Raw genomic sequence first — 13850 nt, 5'->3', positions numbered from 1 at the left:
CAATCAAGCTTGATTGCTTAACAACACTTCCTTTTTCCTTATTCAGCCCAAATAAATAGCTAATTATTCTTATAATTTTATAAATGATTAATTCAAAGAAAAAAAAGTGAAAAGAAAATTGATTTTTGTTTAATTTAATTTAAAATTTAAACATTACAAAGATTCTTTAACACAATCCCATGCCGCCGGTTTCATTCCTACTTTTCCGGCCCATTACTCCTTTGAGCTTGCGTGATATCCACGTTCATTTGTCGCGCGTGAGGTTCTTTTTTTAGTACAAGCGCGTGAAGGAATATTAAACTTTTTGGAAATATCAATTATTTTGGCAACAGCTTCCAAACCCTAAATCCTTTTTACTTGAGTTGTTCAAGGAAAAGGGAAGGCTGAATTTGACTATCTTCAATAATAAATTTTGAATTTAATGAGGTTGATAGGTATAATAGTAAGAATAATACTTGTTAGAGATATATCATGAAAGCCTTTTTATATCTTCCGCGTGTTAATATAAATTTACGTTAAAATATAATTTTAGTTTTCGTATTTTATTTTTATATATATGAATGATTGAACCATCTCATCTCAATCTTAAATCTAAATCTTGAATCAAAAAAATAGTAATTACTCGCTTTAACAAATTCACTATTGGATTATCAATTTTCTCCGTCATTGAATATGTATGATGATGGTTTTAAGATTGTTCGTGACGATTCAAAATCGACATCAAAACCACCTTTTTTTACACACATTTATTATGATAAGTGTGAATCAACATTGTATGAACGGGTTGATGATGGTGTCTAATTAAACGAACTATGATGATAGTTTGATACGACAACAATTTATAACAACTTCAACCATACATCACATATCAAACTTGGGTCAATATCAATTAAGTAAAACCAACCTAATTTAATTAACATATTAATTTTATTTATTTTTTAATCCATTAAACTATATTTAAGTTAATATATTGAATTACATTATCTTTATAAATAAAATTAATTAATTATGAATTAGGTAAATTTCAATTAAGTGGAGGGCATGTGTATTTCAACCTAATCACTTAGATAATTACATCAAATTAAATTCAACTTTGGGTAAGACATGTGCTTTTTAACCTAATTAATTAAGCTTATTTTTACGATAACATATATATCTATCTATATGTATTAATAATTTTAAGCCTCTAAAAGAATGACATTTTAAATTGGTTATGTACTGACATGTAAATTGCGTCATCCAATCAATTATAAATTTTTCTTTTTATGTGATATCAATAAATACATATATTACCTGCCAATCAACTGCATGTAATAAATATAGATTTAAAAAACTACATTTAGATATAAATACAAAAATAAAATATAAGGTGAAAAGCGTGGGGATATTATGGGAATTTCGGAGGAGGCTTTGACAGCTCGGATAGTAGACGTCCTTTCCCACGTGTAAGATGACCTTTTGCACTCAAAAATAAAATAAAATAAATAAATAAAAAGTTGGCCGATTTGACTCGGAAGTGGAAATGGGTAGCAACCTGGCGGTGTTTTTTATATTATTATTATTTTTTAAACTTTATATTATTATTATTATTATTATTATTAAATTAGTACAATATATATTTTTGATATTATTAAGAAACACTTCTAATTTTAGGGTGGATGACAATGGACCATATTAAACAATATTAATGATAGGTTTGAGCTATTACAAATAGTATTAGAGTTAGGCATCGAGAATATCTAGCGAGAACATTGGGCTCTAAGGAAGGTGACACGGAAGATATTGGGTCCAACCGATGGATTATGAGATCCCACGTCATTGGAAGAAAATAACAAATAATTTCTTAAAATTAATATTTTTCAAATCCAATGAAATAGTTAATATTTTTGTGTGTGACATATATAATCCATGAATAGCTAAAATTCATTCCATTTAATATTGCCTTTAACTTTATGTTTGGATTAAATAATAATAATAATAAGTCGACGAGAATTTATTTGTAATAAGTCCCTTATATACACGTGGACCAACAAGATAGTAAAAATTTAACGCGGCAATGTAAATGTGGTTGTAATAATGCACCGTTTGAAAGAGATTAGACAAACAATAATCTTGATTAATTGCGGGCCCAACTCCAAAATGGTGTAAAAAAAGTCAATGCAATTTTGTTGTTATTATTACTGTTATGTAGCTCCCACTTTATTGCACATAAATAACAAAACTTATTTTAGATTTCCCATATTTTAATATTTGAATTTATGAACTTACAGTAAATTATTAAAATGGTTTTTTTTTTGAAATAAAAAGAATTTTAATATTTATTAAAAATACAGCTATTAAATCTGAAGAACATGTTATTAAGACTTTATACTCTTACTTAATTTTTGTTATAAAAAGAAAAAAGAAAAGTATTTTTAGATCTCGTAATTTTATATTTCTGCAAGATTAATATTTTATTTATTATTATTTTCCCTCTCTATTGCATGTCATTTATAATTTATAATTTTTATTAACCAATTGGATGCATAGTCTTCAAAACATAATTAAATTGGTTTAAAATATGTATGGTTGAGACTTTGACTTTTAGATCTTCTACTCTCCGTTGTAGCTTTAGTCTAAATAAATAAATACGTAAATAAAAAAAGCTATTAGTTTAATTAGGGTGGAAATTTCTAGCCGATCTCGAATATTACATTTATTTATACAATATTTAAAATATCCTCGCTATTATATACATGGCCATTCAAATTTTTGCAATCAAAGTCACTTTTAATGTAAATGCTCATTTGAAAATATGGAACATAAATGAGTCAATTTTGGCATAAATTGACGTTAAATGAAATAGATTTTTTTTTTTTTTAGTGAATTGACTAAATTTTACAAAAATAAATAAATAAATAAATAATATATATTCGGATAATATTTAAAGTTTATAAATATACTCTTTGTGTCTAATTCAAAATGTTTGATTCAGTTTTAAACTATGTTTTATATCTAATAATTACGAGCTTTTAAATTATAAGTATAGTCTCCGATCATTAATTATTTATTTATCTTTTCTATTTGGTCCTTGATTTATTTACAATTTGCTTCGTCATCCTATTAACTTTATTTATTGTTATTATTTTTAAAAGAAAAAAAAAAGATACTTAAGTTTATCTAAATTAACCGCTTATTCTTTTTTATCTTTCCATATTCTTGTCGATCAGCCAAATAAGTTCGAAGACCGGAAGAATAAAAGAAAGTAATAATAATAATAAAATTAAAAACTTGGATGTCCACCTTGATTAGTGGCATATAGGCTAGTTGATAAGCATGTGGGTAATACCACATCAGCTTGGGAAAAGTGGATGGGTGTTACACATCAGCTACTACACGTCAGCAACTAAGCATTGCTGCTGATGAGCCTAGTGGGCTCGAATACTTCTTAGTGGGCTCTGGTTGTCGGCCCACATAGCTTTCTACGAATGGGCCGAGTTCATGGACCTGAATTAAGGTCGTGTGGCGATTTTCATTTTTCAACGAGAAAAAATAATATTTATTTTACCTCAAAAAGGAGAGAGAGAGAGAGAGAGAGAGAGAGAGAGAGAGAGAAGCAATATTTCAATAAACTTTCAATAAATAATAAACCATTTAATATATGTATTTTACCCTTTTTTTTTAATAACTAAACCGTATATATCGTTTGTTTTTTCAAATGAACTAAGATTCTTATATGAAATTATTGCAGAGATGTTGTTTAATATAATAAGCTTGAATTAAATTTTTTAATATCATTAATATTAATCTGGTCGAGGAAGACACGGCAGAAAGACGTAGCCGTACGATTAGCAAGCCTCGATCGAGCGAAGGGCACAGGGAACTCGGTGTCGATTGTTAATCGCCTTTACCGAATTGAGACAGCTTCTAAAACCCTTAAATTCCCGCTTCCGTCACCTTCTTTCCGGCGAGCTTCGGCGCCATGAGTCGCTACGACAGCCGCACCTCCGATCCCACTTCTTACCGCGACCGTAGAAGGTCTCTCTAACTTCCTCCTTTTCCTCTTTACGCTTTCGAATGTAGGTTTTTGTTTTGGTTTCTGTGGATTTTGAGCTTTTTTTAATGGTTCTAGGTTTTGCGACCTTGTTTAATTTCCACGATAACGTGGGACTTCTCGAATTGGGTAATGGGTTTTAGTTGCTTGGAGAATTACATCGTAGCTGATTGATTAGTATTCGGATTATGGTTTCAGTTGGACTTGTTTCAGCCTTTTCTAGTGGCGAAGGGTTTTCGTTGATTATACGAAGAGTTTAAAAGCTGTTTTTGGTTTCTAAAATATATTTGTTCTCTTCCCTTCTCATTGGAGCTGGAAGGTAATTGCATAATTGTTTATATATCTTGTTTTCTCTTGTGGGGTTTTATTTTACTTTTTCTTAGTTTTATAATCGAGGTTATCTATTTAAAAAAATCATGGACTGGTGACTAGATAATGTGAGTAGTAGATTTTTGTAAAGAAGGAACTTGATTAATTTATTGAAATAGCTTTCAGAAGCTGTTATGCCGAAGGAACACTTGGAAGAGATTTTATGGGAGAGGTGGAGGAGGAAAGTGGGTCCCATTTAGTGAGGTGGAACTGTGTAAATACCTGCCAATTGTTTATTTTTTTTGTTCCTTTGGCTTGATCTTGGGCTCCTTCACCTGTTTCCTTATTTTTTTATTCTTCTTTCGAAGATTAAACTCTCCAAATTTAATCAACTACTGATTTCTCATACCAATCTTCTAAATTGGCCTGTTTATAAGTTTTTTTTTATTGTAGATGTAGCTTAGTGTTTTTTTTTTTTTGGAAATTGATGTATCTACATTGACTTCTTAGGATAAACCACCTGGGTGATTCTATGTTTATTTTCTTAAATAACGGGGCTCTCTCTTTCAACCTGTTTTTTTGGGTGCTGCAGTGATTCAGGTTTTGGTGGGTCTACAGGCTATGGCAATTCAGTGCGATCCTCCTCTAGCAAGAGTGACTATCATGCTTCTGAGGCCCCAAAAAAGGTGGATTTGGATGGATTACCTCATTTTGAGAAGAACTTCTACATTGAGGCATCATCAGTGGCGGAAATGACAGAGAGAGAGGTTGAGGAGTATCGAACAAGGAGGGAAATCACTGTAGAAGGTCGCGATGTTCCAAAACCAGTCAAGTCTTTCCGTGATGTTGGATTTCCCGGTACATTCCTTATATTTCATTTAATGGTTATCTTTAAAGTTTAAGCATCATTCTTGAATGTACATTTTTTCATTATAATTTATGTATACAAAGATTATGAACATATGGCGCGTGTCAGATTATGTCATGCAAGAAATTGCCAAAGCTGGCTTCACTGAACCTACTCCTATTCAGTCCCAAGGATGGCCAATGGCACTTAAAGGTCGAGATCTCATTGGTATTGCAGAAACGGGGTCAGGGAAAACACTTGCATACCTTTTGCCTGCAATTGTCCATGTCAATGCCCAGCCAATCCTTTGTAAGAAAATAATATGCAAATTGTAAATGCCTAATTGTGGTCGTTATGTTCAAATGGACTGATTTCATTTTTTTCATTTCATAATTTTACTCAGCTCCTGGAGATGGTCCAATTGTGTTAGTTCTAGCTCCTACTCGTGAACTTGCAGTTCAAATTCAACAAGAAGCTACAAAATTTGGTGCATCTTCGAAGATTAAGAACACATGCATATATGGTGGTGTTCCCAAAGGACCTCAAGTGCGTGATCTTCAGAAAGGTAGATGGTGAAATAAATTCAAGATGTCCATACTAACCAAGTTTGAGGTGTCAATGAACACTTCCTTCTTACTACCATACCTAGTATGATTATTTCTTGTTTTTTTTGTTTCCTCTTTTCGTTGTTTATGATAGCAAGATGAATGACCCCTTCTTAAAATACTGACACCAGGAGTTGAAATTGTAATTGCTACACCGGGAAGATTGATTGATATGATGGAGTCACATCATACAAACTTACGAAGGGTTACTTACCTTGTACTGGATGAGGCTGATCGGATGCTAGATATGGGATTTGACCCTCAAATACGGAAAATTGTTTCACAGGTTTAAGTTCTACTCTACATGTAATTACATTACTGTCATTACTGTATGTCTTTGTTCTTTGCATAGGTTTAATAGATCTAAGATAGAAGTTCCCAAAAATATCAAGTAAAAAGGGTAACTTTCTGGTAGTTTGGGACCTCTGGTTTGTTCGAAAACCCCAGTTTTGGGATGTTTTGCAACTCACTTTTCTTCTAGACCTCTACTCTCTTAAATTTTTTTGGGTCTGAAAATTTTCCTGGAATTAGGTTCTGTATGATAATGCAGACTCTAAATGAATCGGCTGTTCTGAAAATTTGTTAAAACTGAGTTGTATTTTCTTGGCTTGTGGTGCAGTCCTGGTTGACAGCCAGCTTTTGAGCCAAGCATTTATGTGTGTTTTTGGTGGCTTTACTTGTGCTCATTTTTTATGGGTTAGTTGGTGTTGACATTAAATTGTGTTGTGCTTAATTCTTATAAGTTTCTCAAATGCTACTTTATTTTCAATACAGATTCGGCCTGATCGGCAAACTTTGTACTGGAGTGCTACCTGGCCTAAAGAAGTTGAACAATTGGCCAGGAAGTTTCTATACAATCCATACAAGGTAAAGACTCTAACTCATACATCCATATAAGGGGACATAAATATGGTCTTATGTTGTAACATTATTGTCAGATCTCAGATTGGTTAGAGGGATAACGAAGCATTCCTTATAAGAGTGTGGAAACCTCTCCCTAGTACGCGTGTTTTAAAACATTGTGGTGAAGCCCTTGAAGGGAAAGCTGAAAGAGAACAATATCTGTTAGCGGTGGGCTTGGGCTGTTACCAAATGGTATCAGAGCCAGACACCAAGCGATGTTCCAGCAAGAACGTTGCCCCTAAAGGGGTGGATTGTGAGATCCCACATTGGTTGGAGAGGGGAACGAAGCACTCCTTGTTAGGGTGTGGAAACCTCTCCCTAATAGACGCATTTTAAAATTTTGAAGGAAAGTTTAAAGAAGACAATACTTGCGATTATTTTTACTGTTTCGAAAGAATTCACCGTGAAATAAAGTTTTTATTTTTCAGGACAACAGCTGAAGACGGTAATTGCAAAAAAATTTCTTCAAAATATAAATATATTACTATTCTTTCTCTTGTGGGTGGAGGGGGAAGGAGAAGGGTGGTCTTTAATATTCTTAATGTTGTAATCGACTTTTTTTGTTTATGTAATTTGCACAGGTCATCATTGGTTCTCCAGACCTGAAAGCTAATCATGCCATACGCCAACATGTTGATATCGTCTCTGAAAATCAGAAATATAACAAGTGAGTGGAGCTTGTGGGATCTTTTGTCGTTTACTTATTTTTTTGGGGACCCATTTCCCATAAGCCGTTCAGGGTATGATAAGAAGTAACTGGTACTGACTAGTTTTCCAGATTGGTGAAATTGCTGGAGGATATAATGGATGGGAGTCGAATCCTGATCTTTATGGATACCAAGAAAGGCTGTGATCAAATTACCCGACAGCTTCGCATGGATGGTTGGCCTGCACTTTCAATTCATGGTGATAAGAGTCAAGCAGAAAGGGATTGGGTCCTCTCAGAATTTAGGTCTGGCAAGAGCCCTATAATGACGGCTACAGATGTTGCTGCTCGTGGTTTAGGTATGTATTGTATATGAAAATTTTAAGGTGCGACAGTGTACAGTGCTTATGCGAGATCACACATTAGTTGAGGAGGAGAACGAAACATTCTTTATATAAAAGGGTGTGGAAAACTCTCCCTAATAGACGCGTTTTAAAATCTTTGTGGCCGAACCTTTTATGAACCATTTTATTGCTCTCTCTAATATTTCCTAATATGTCATTCCATTGCAGATGTAAAGGACGTAAAATATGTAATAAATTACGATTTTCCTGGATCTCTTGAGGATTATGTACATCGAATTGGTCGAACAGGAAGAGCTGGAGCAAAAGGAACTGCATACACTTTCTTCACCGCTGCTAATGCAAGATTTGCTAAAGAACTCATAGCGATTCTTGAAGAAGCTGGACAGAAGGTTAGTCCTGAACTGGCAGCAATGGGTCGTGGTGCGCCTCCTCCTCCCTCAGGTTAGTTATTTCCATGCAAGTGAAATGGTGTTCTTGTTCCCATTACTGCCCAAATACTCTTAAGAATCAATACCAAGGATAAAAGGAATAGCAATCAAGAATGTTGTTGAGTATCAACATTTCATCTTAATCAGGTCATGGGGGGTTCCGAGATCGTGGAAGGGGTTTTGGTGGTGGCCGATCATGGAGTTGATTATCAAACTTGATGACGTCAGACAATTATTAGTGTCCTGCAGTCACTGTGTTGCCATTGCAAAAGTGGGTATGCTGAATACTACCACTTAACCCTTTGAACAGATCCATCTACTCTACTTTTACCAACACATGACAGGCAGGTGAAAGTTTGGGATTTTGATGTACAAGAAAGAGTTCCATTTTTTTTTTCCCTAGAAGAAAAATGTTAAAGTCAACGTGTATTTAGTAGACAAATTGTTCAAACATGCTGCATTACTGTATTTATGATCTTTTCTATTGTGTTGGAAAGTAAACCTCTTCATTATTTCTCAACAATATTTTTGAAGTATATGAACTAGAATGAAGTATATGGATTAAGTAAGGTTTTTATGGCTAGTTTCCAATGTTATCTAATAGAAATAGTCGTGGAATGTAAGTAGGAATATCCTTCTATATTGTAGATTGATATACTTGATGAGTTGCATGGACGTAGCTTTCTGAGTATACCATGATAAGGAATCCTAGAAAAAAGTAATCGATTGAGACTCCATCCCTAGTTCCACGAAGATCTTTATGTACTTGTTGAGTCTAAAATTTACATGCATGATAGAAGCTCAAACAAAGAAGAGTCTAGTCTGAATTTAGGTTCGACCTATTTGTCTATTTCTAGGTTCGGGATTGGAGATAAATGAAAAAAAGTAACTTTTAGGTTGGGACCATTGTTAGTTATTTATTGTCTTTTTTGTATGGAATTGAAGGAACTATGTACGGAGAAGATTGAGGTTGATGAAGAAAATGCTTGTCTTTTACCAATTTATGAATGCTAGTGAAGTAAGAAGCTTTTATGTGAAGGCTGGTATCTATAGAAGATGATTATTGAATGATGAATTATTTCTTCTTTGGAAACCTTATAAATGATTTATTCACAGTATACAAACGTATAAATGAAAAAAGATTTGAACTTTTCCCTCCAAACCACAAATTCCCCAGTTGGGTCTTCTCGTTCATGGATCTTCGTGCAAGTACATGCAAACTCAGAGTTTGGTCATCGCCATTCAAGTCTCCATTAAAATTAGGTCGTGAAGATGGGCGGCAAGAACATTGATCTTCTTCCTTTAATGGGGCATTTAGTATCAGGAAAATGGCCTCCATTTTCTTCCAAATCCTCAATCGATCCGTCCTGTTTTACCTTCACAGGGTACGTTACGAGATGAACACCTTTCATGTCTGCAACTTCTTCTCCACTGTAAATTTTCCACGATTCGTCTGCTATTGAACGAACCCTTTCAACGCATTGCAAGTTTTCGGGGTTTAAGAACACCTCTTCGAATCGTTGAGTATGTTCGTACCAAAGCGACAAGCGGAATGTTGAAATGTCTCTTCCATTTGGCAATTCTTTTCCGTCGTTTTCTAATTGGTAGCATCCGATCGCTATTTCTGTATCTCGTTCTCCGTCCATAGATCTTTGGTTCACGTTTGCGGATCCGATCAGAATGTACAAATCGTCCACTGCAAACACCCACATATTTATGGTTAGTTTCTACTTCTTCTACACTTTTGCTTTATATCGTTGTAATTTGAATATGTAATGAACCCATCATCACTTTTATGGAGAATAGATTTGTCATTTGTGTTTGTTGAAATGAGATCCAAAACTCTTAAATCAATTCTTTGTTTGTTTTGACGTTATTATGTTATTAAAACTGCCCTCTACATGTTTGTTAAAATGCCCCTTAGAAACGATGTTCGGAATACTTGAAAACTTACCTATCATGACCTTGGAATGGACATAGACCATAAACCTTCTATGTTGTTGGGCACTCCAGTATTCTGTTGCATGTTGTGGACTGTGAGGGGGAACAAAGTCCCACTTTCTCTCTTCTTCTCTGTTTGCAAGGCAAAAGAAATTCAAGTAGTCTCTTGGATGGGCCTTCTCCCCAGTTTCTTGGATTGCTTCTCCAATCAATCTATACATCATTGTCATTGTCTGCCTTGTCCAATGTAGCATATCCTCTACTGATTCACTCTCTGGTGGCCCTTCTGGCCACATTGGAATCACTACATAAACTGCAAACTTCTCCCTTGCCCTGATCTTAGTAGCCACCTTGAGCGCAATCTCGATCGGTATTAAATTCGTGCATCCGCAGTGTTGATCTTTGTCCCACAAGTGACACCCTCCTATGAAATATTGGTTTTCGATGTAAATAAATCTCTCGGCTCTTCTGATAGCTTCGACATACGCCTCGTGGATGGTGCGTTCAACCGTCAAGTTTCTGAAAACTTGGCTGGCAGACAAGTGGTCGATAGATCGAAAAACTTGTACGTTCCAATCCTTTTGTGGGTTTGTGTTTGATTCAAGTGGGGGCATCAGTTTTAGTAAGATGCTTGTTGGGACTAGCAACGAAGCATCTGATTGCTTAGTCCATCGTTGCTCAAAGTTTGTTAGTATATCCCAGGCAGCTTCACCTGTTACCCGAGCATGAACATCATGCCATGGCTCTCTTGGCCCTCCTTTTTGAAGCTTGGCTCCTGATATACTCGTTTGGTAGAAATCACAGCAGTGGGATTCTGTGTTCAAAGTATGGAACAATGAATGTTGTTCTGTGTCATAGCGACCATCACAAAGATCTAGACCCCCAATGAAACTCATAATCTCCCTGTTCCTTGCATTGATGTGAGTTTGAGCATCTACTGTTATGGTCTTCTGATGATGAGAGAAAATTGGTGGAGACATAGGATGTAATTTGGGGCACAACCTACATACAACTTTCGAGTTCGAGAAATATGCCCGAGCATCTTCATCATGTGTTTTCATTATCCCAGCATTCTTGATGACGGGAAGGGATGTCTCGTCGTCCCATATCATTAGTCTCACTGCTACTCCTTCCTCTGCCTTCTGCTTCAACAACTCACCAAGCTTTACTCCCAAGGCATAGGGTATGTCAGTTTGAGGGTCTCTTACCTGATCACCAAAAGAGTATTAGCGGTTAAAAATTCATGGACTAAAGTTTGTAATTTAACAAAGATAGATGATTATTTGTATTTACCAGCACCATCTTTGGATTGAAGGACCAGCCTGCAATGTAAACCAAATGCTTTGCATTATCTATGGCCTTATACACATCTTCCCATAGCCTTCTCGGCGCACTCGAACCGTGAAACGGAGGTTGAAACGTAGAGACATGGTGAGCATCTTGATATAGAGTCACATGACAGTTGGACCTTAGAGGAAACGTTGCATTTCTCAGCCCCTTGTACTCTCCATTTTCCAGCACCTTTTTCCAACTTAGTTCATATACTGCCGGTTGAAACCATAGCATGAATCTAAGTCTGAGCTCTGGACTCGGCTTCCCATTTTCCATAAGAAGTGGAAAGAATCCATTGATGAAACTTGATTCTTTCAAAATCTGTTGGGCCTGGATCTGGAATCTTCCCAATACAGAACGAGATGTTCTCATTGTAATGGTGATGGTAGATGTCAATGGATGCGCACATAGAACTCGGAATGTTTGGTTCCAAACACGGTCATATTCGTGGTTTGTCCGAGCAACCTCTATGTTGTTTATCTTGATGGTCACATAGCTTTGCTTTCCTCCAGAAAATATACACTACAAGAGAGAAAAAGCTGTTATATTATTCTAGTGACGATATAGAAATTCTATTATTCGATGTAGTAGACACAAAGTTGAAAGTTTAGAGACCACCTATAAACACAACCACAAAAGTTCAGGGACGAAACTTATAATTTAACCTCATTCTTATGATGTAGGACTTACATCGAGAGGTGATGACGGTGTGTATGTTGTTGCATGGAAGACGGTAACTTCGAGCGTGCCGTGGAAGAACTTATGCTTTCCGTGAACTGTCATAACTTGAAACAATTTTGTAGGAGAGTGAATGAAAGAAAGAAGGGAGAATATGAGAAGTTGGAAGGTAGGTGCTATTATATGAGGTGGTGGAATTAGATAAGCAAGAAAGGAGGAGAGGTAGCTTGGAATTGAATGCAAAGGGTCTGAATGGAAGTTGGAAAAACTTGTGGAATTTTCCATGTCAATCTTAGAGGTAACCTATTGGTCCACTATTTTATGCTTCAAGCCCAATTCTATTCAACTCCAATCACATTTTTTCATTTCTTCCCTTCGACACCATGTGAGTGAATATAATACCTCTCTTCTTTTCCAACGGACTTTAGGTTTAATGTCTAACTGATTACGTGATCAAAGTGTTAATCCCGTATTAACCTACTAGGAACAACAACTTGTCTTGAGCCAAACTTCAAAGCTCCTCTATCAATAATTTTAATGACACCATTGCTTGTGGTGCAATGTTTGCTATCACCATTCATTTGTAACCATATATTAAAGAAGTAATTAGGAGTGGGAGATGTTAACAAATCTCTTCTTATGATATCACATTACCCCAATTGGTCTTTGTGTGAACAATTCGGTGTATTCATAAGACCAAGTCGTTTTGTCTTTTATGTTAATAATATTAATTAGAATGAATATAAAATTAAAAATTAATGAAAGTTAACATTTGAAATAAATAAAAATAGGCCCAGGCCCAAGCCCAAGCCCAAGCCCAAGCCCTTAGGTCCAATTGAACCGAGGTTGGGCTTCGAAAACTTAAGTAACTGACAAATTATTCAAATAATAAAAAGAAAAATAAATAAAGAGTATAAATATCTCGAAAATAAATAATAATTGAAAGGAAACAATAAGAATGCAACATGGGGAATTGGAGGAGTTGTTTGTTTCCATTTGGTATTTTTCTTTTATTTTATGTTATATTTGATTATTTATTTATTTATTGAAAAAACAAAACAACAAGGACTATATTTCCGAAAACATGTGCTGTAACAAATTGGCACTTTCCTTGTTGACCTTCACTTCACGAGGTATACCCTACATCCACGTGGCTCTTTCCCATTCGCTCTCTTATACTAGTGTAAATTCATAGAAATAGCGTTTCATCACAAAACTTAAAACTAATTATACCATTCAATTATTGCAATGCTTAGATTTGCATCATAAAATAAGTCACTGGAATTGTCACAAAAATTATTTCTAATAAAATAAATTTATAAGTCATAGTCGTTTAATTTCAACCTAACTCACATCATACCTAATTAAACTTTATAGGATAACTGACATTTATCCAAATTTTGTTATAATATCCAAAACATATAGATAGCGAAATGGCTAAACTTCTTTGCTGGCTTTCTTGGGCTCTTCTACGCCGTCCTGATATTATAATTGCCTTTGGTTGTCCCCACGAAGCTTAGTGTGGTCTTGTCCATACTAGAGTCCAACCTATATCTTGTTTCAAATAGTGGTTGAATGTGTTGGATCTAATTTCTTTATTCAAACAGGATGGAATCACCTATGCTCACTTCCATGCACTCTCCTACATTTCTTGCCTATAGAGATAGTCCACCAAAAAGTCTTTCCTGTCTAGGTTCCTATCTCTATTGTATTTTTCACTTTCACATAATTCTCCATTTATATCGATAAGAATCATTATAAAA

At 35.0% G+C, this 13850-nt stretch overlaps 2 protein-coding genes across 3 annotated transcripts; one reads left to right on the top strand and one right to left on the bottom strand.

Annotated features, from left to right (window-relative positions):
* The first annotated feature begins 3761 nt into the window (after positions 1-3761).
* Positions 3762-8655, top strand: LOC111789291 (DEAD-box ATP-dependent RNA helicase 20). 2 transcript variants are annotated; one of them, XM_023670010.1, is made up of 10 exons: positions 3762-4017; positions 4935-5200; positions 5319-5498; positions 5593-5754; positions 5926-6080; positions 6569-6661; positions 7279-7364; positions 7476-7702; positions 7916-8149; positions 8284-8655. In XM_023670010.1, the coding sequence occupies exons 1-10, from the start codon at positions 3962-3964 to the stop codon at positions 8340-8342; spliced, it is 1518 nt and encodes a 505-aa protein (XP_023525778.1). In that variant the 5' UTR covers positions 3762-3961; the 3' UTR covers positions 8343-8655. The 2 variants fall into 2 exon arrangements, with proteins under 2 accessions (XP_023525778.1, XP_023525779.1); XM_023670011.1 differs by lacking the exon at positions 5319-5498 and having other exon boundaries at positions 3763-4017.
* Positions 8656-9184: 529 nt separating this feature from the next.
* Positions 9185-12434, bottom strand: LOC111789290 (phospholipase D alpha 4). Its single transcript, XM_023670009.1, has 4 exons — positions 12100-12434; positions 11371-11931; positions 10091-11285; positions 9185-9832 (listed from the first exon to the last, which is right to left on the bottom strand). Exons 1-4 carry the CDS (start codon positions 12370-12372, stop codon positions 9396-9398), a joined length of 2466 nt encoding a protein of 821 aa, XP_023525777.1. The 5' UTR covers positions 12373-12434; the 3' UTR covers positions 9185-9395.
* Positions 12435-13850: the final 1416 nt, after the last annotated feature.

This window comes from Cucurbita pepo, chromosome LG02 (genome assembly GCF_002806865.2).
Source record: "Cucurbita pepo subsp. pepo cultivar mu-cu-16 chromosome LG02, ASM280686v2, whole genome shotgun sequence".
In the NCBI taxonomy this organism is placed as follows: domain Eukaryota; kingdom Viridiplantae; phylum Streptophyta; class Magnoliopsida; order Cucurbitales; family Cucurbitaceae; genus Cucurbita; species Cucurbita pepo.
Note: the sequence above shows the minus strand (reverse complement) of the source record. Positions and strands in the feature narration are given on the sequence as shown.

Bases quoted from the DNA above. Each gene is read 5' to 3' on its own strand.
- LOC111789290 (XM_023670009.1), bottom strand. From the start codon at position 12,372: ATGGAAAATTCCACAAGTTTTTCCAACTTCCATTCAGACCCTTTGCAT. The intron at 11,286-11,370 runs GTAAATACAAAT...TTTGGTGATCAG, and splicing joins TCAATCCAAAGATGGTGCTG to GTAAGAGACCCTCAAACTGA. The intron at 9,833-10,090 runs GTAAGTTTTCAA...GGGTGTTTGCAG, and splicing joins CCATTCCAAGGTCATGATAG to TGGACGATTTGTACATTCTG.
- LOC111789291 (XM_023670010.1), top strand. From the start codon at position 3,962: ATGAGTCGCTACGACAGCCGCACCTCCGATCCCACTTCTTACCGCGAC. The intron at 6,081-6,568 runs GTTTAAGTTCTA...TTTTCAATACAG, and splicing joins TACGGAAAATTGTTTCACAG to ATTCGGCCTGATCGGCAAAC. The intron at 6,662-7,278 runs GTAAAGACTCTA...TAATTTGCACAG, and splicing joins TTCTATACAATCCATACAAG to GTCATCATTGGTTCTCCAGA.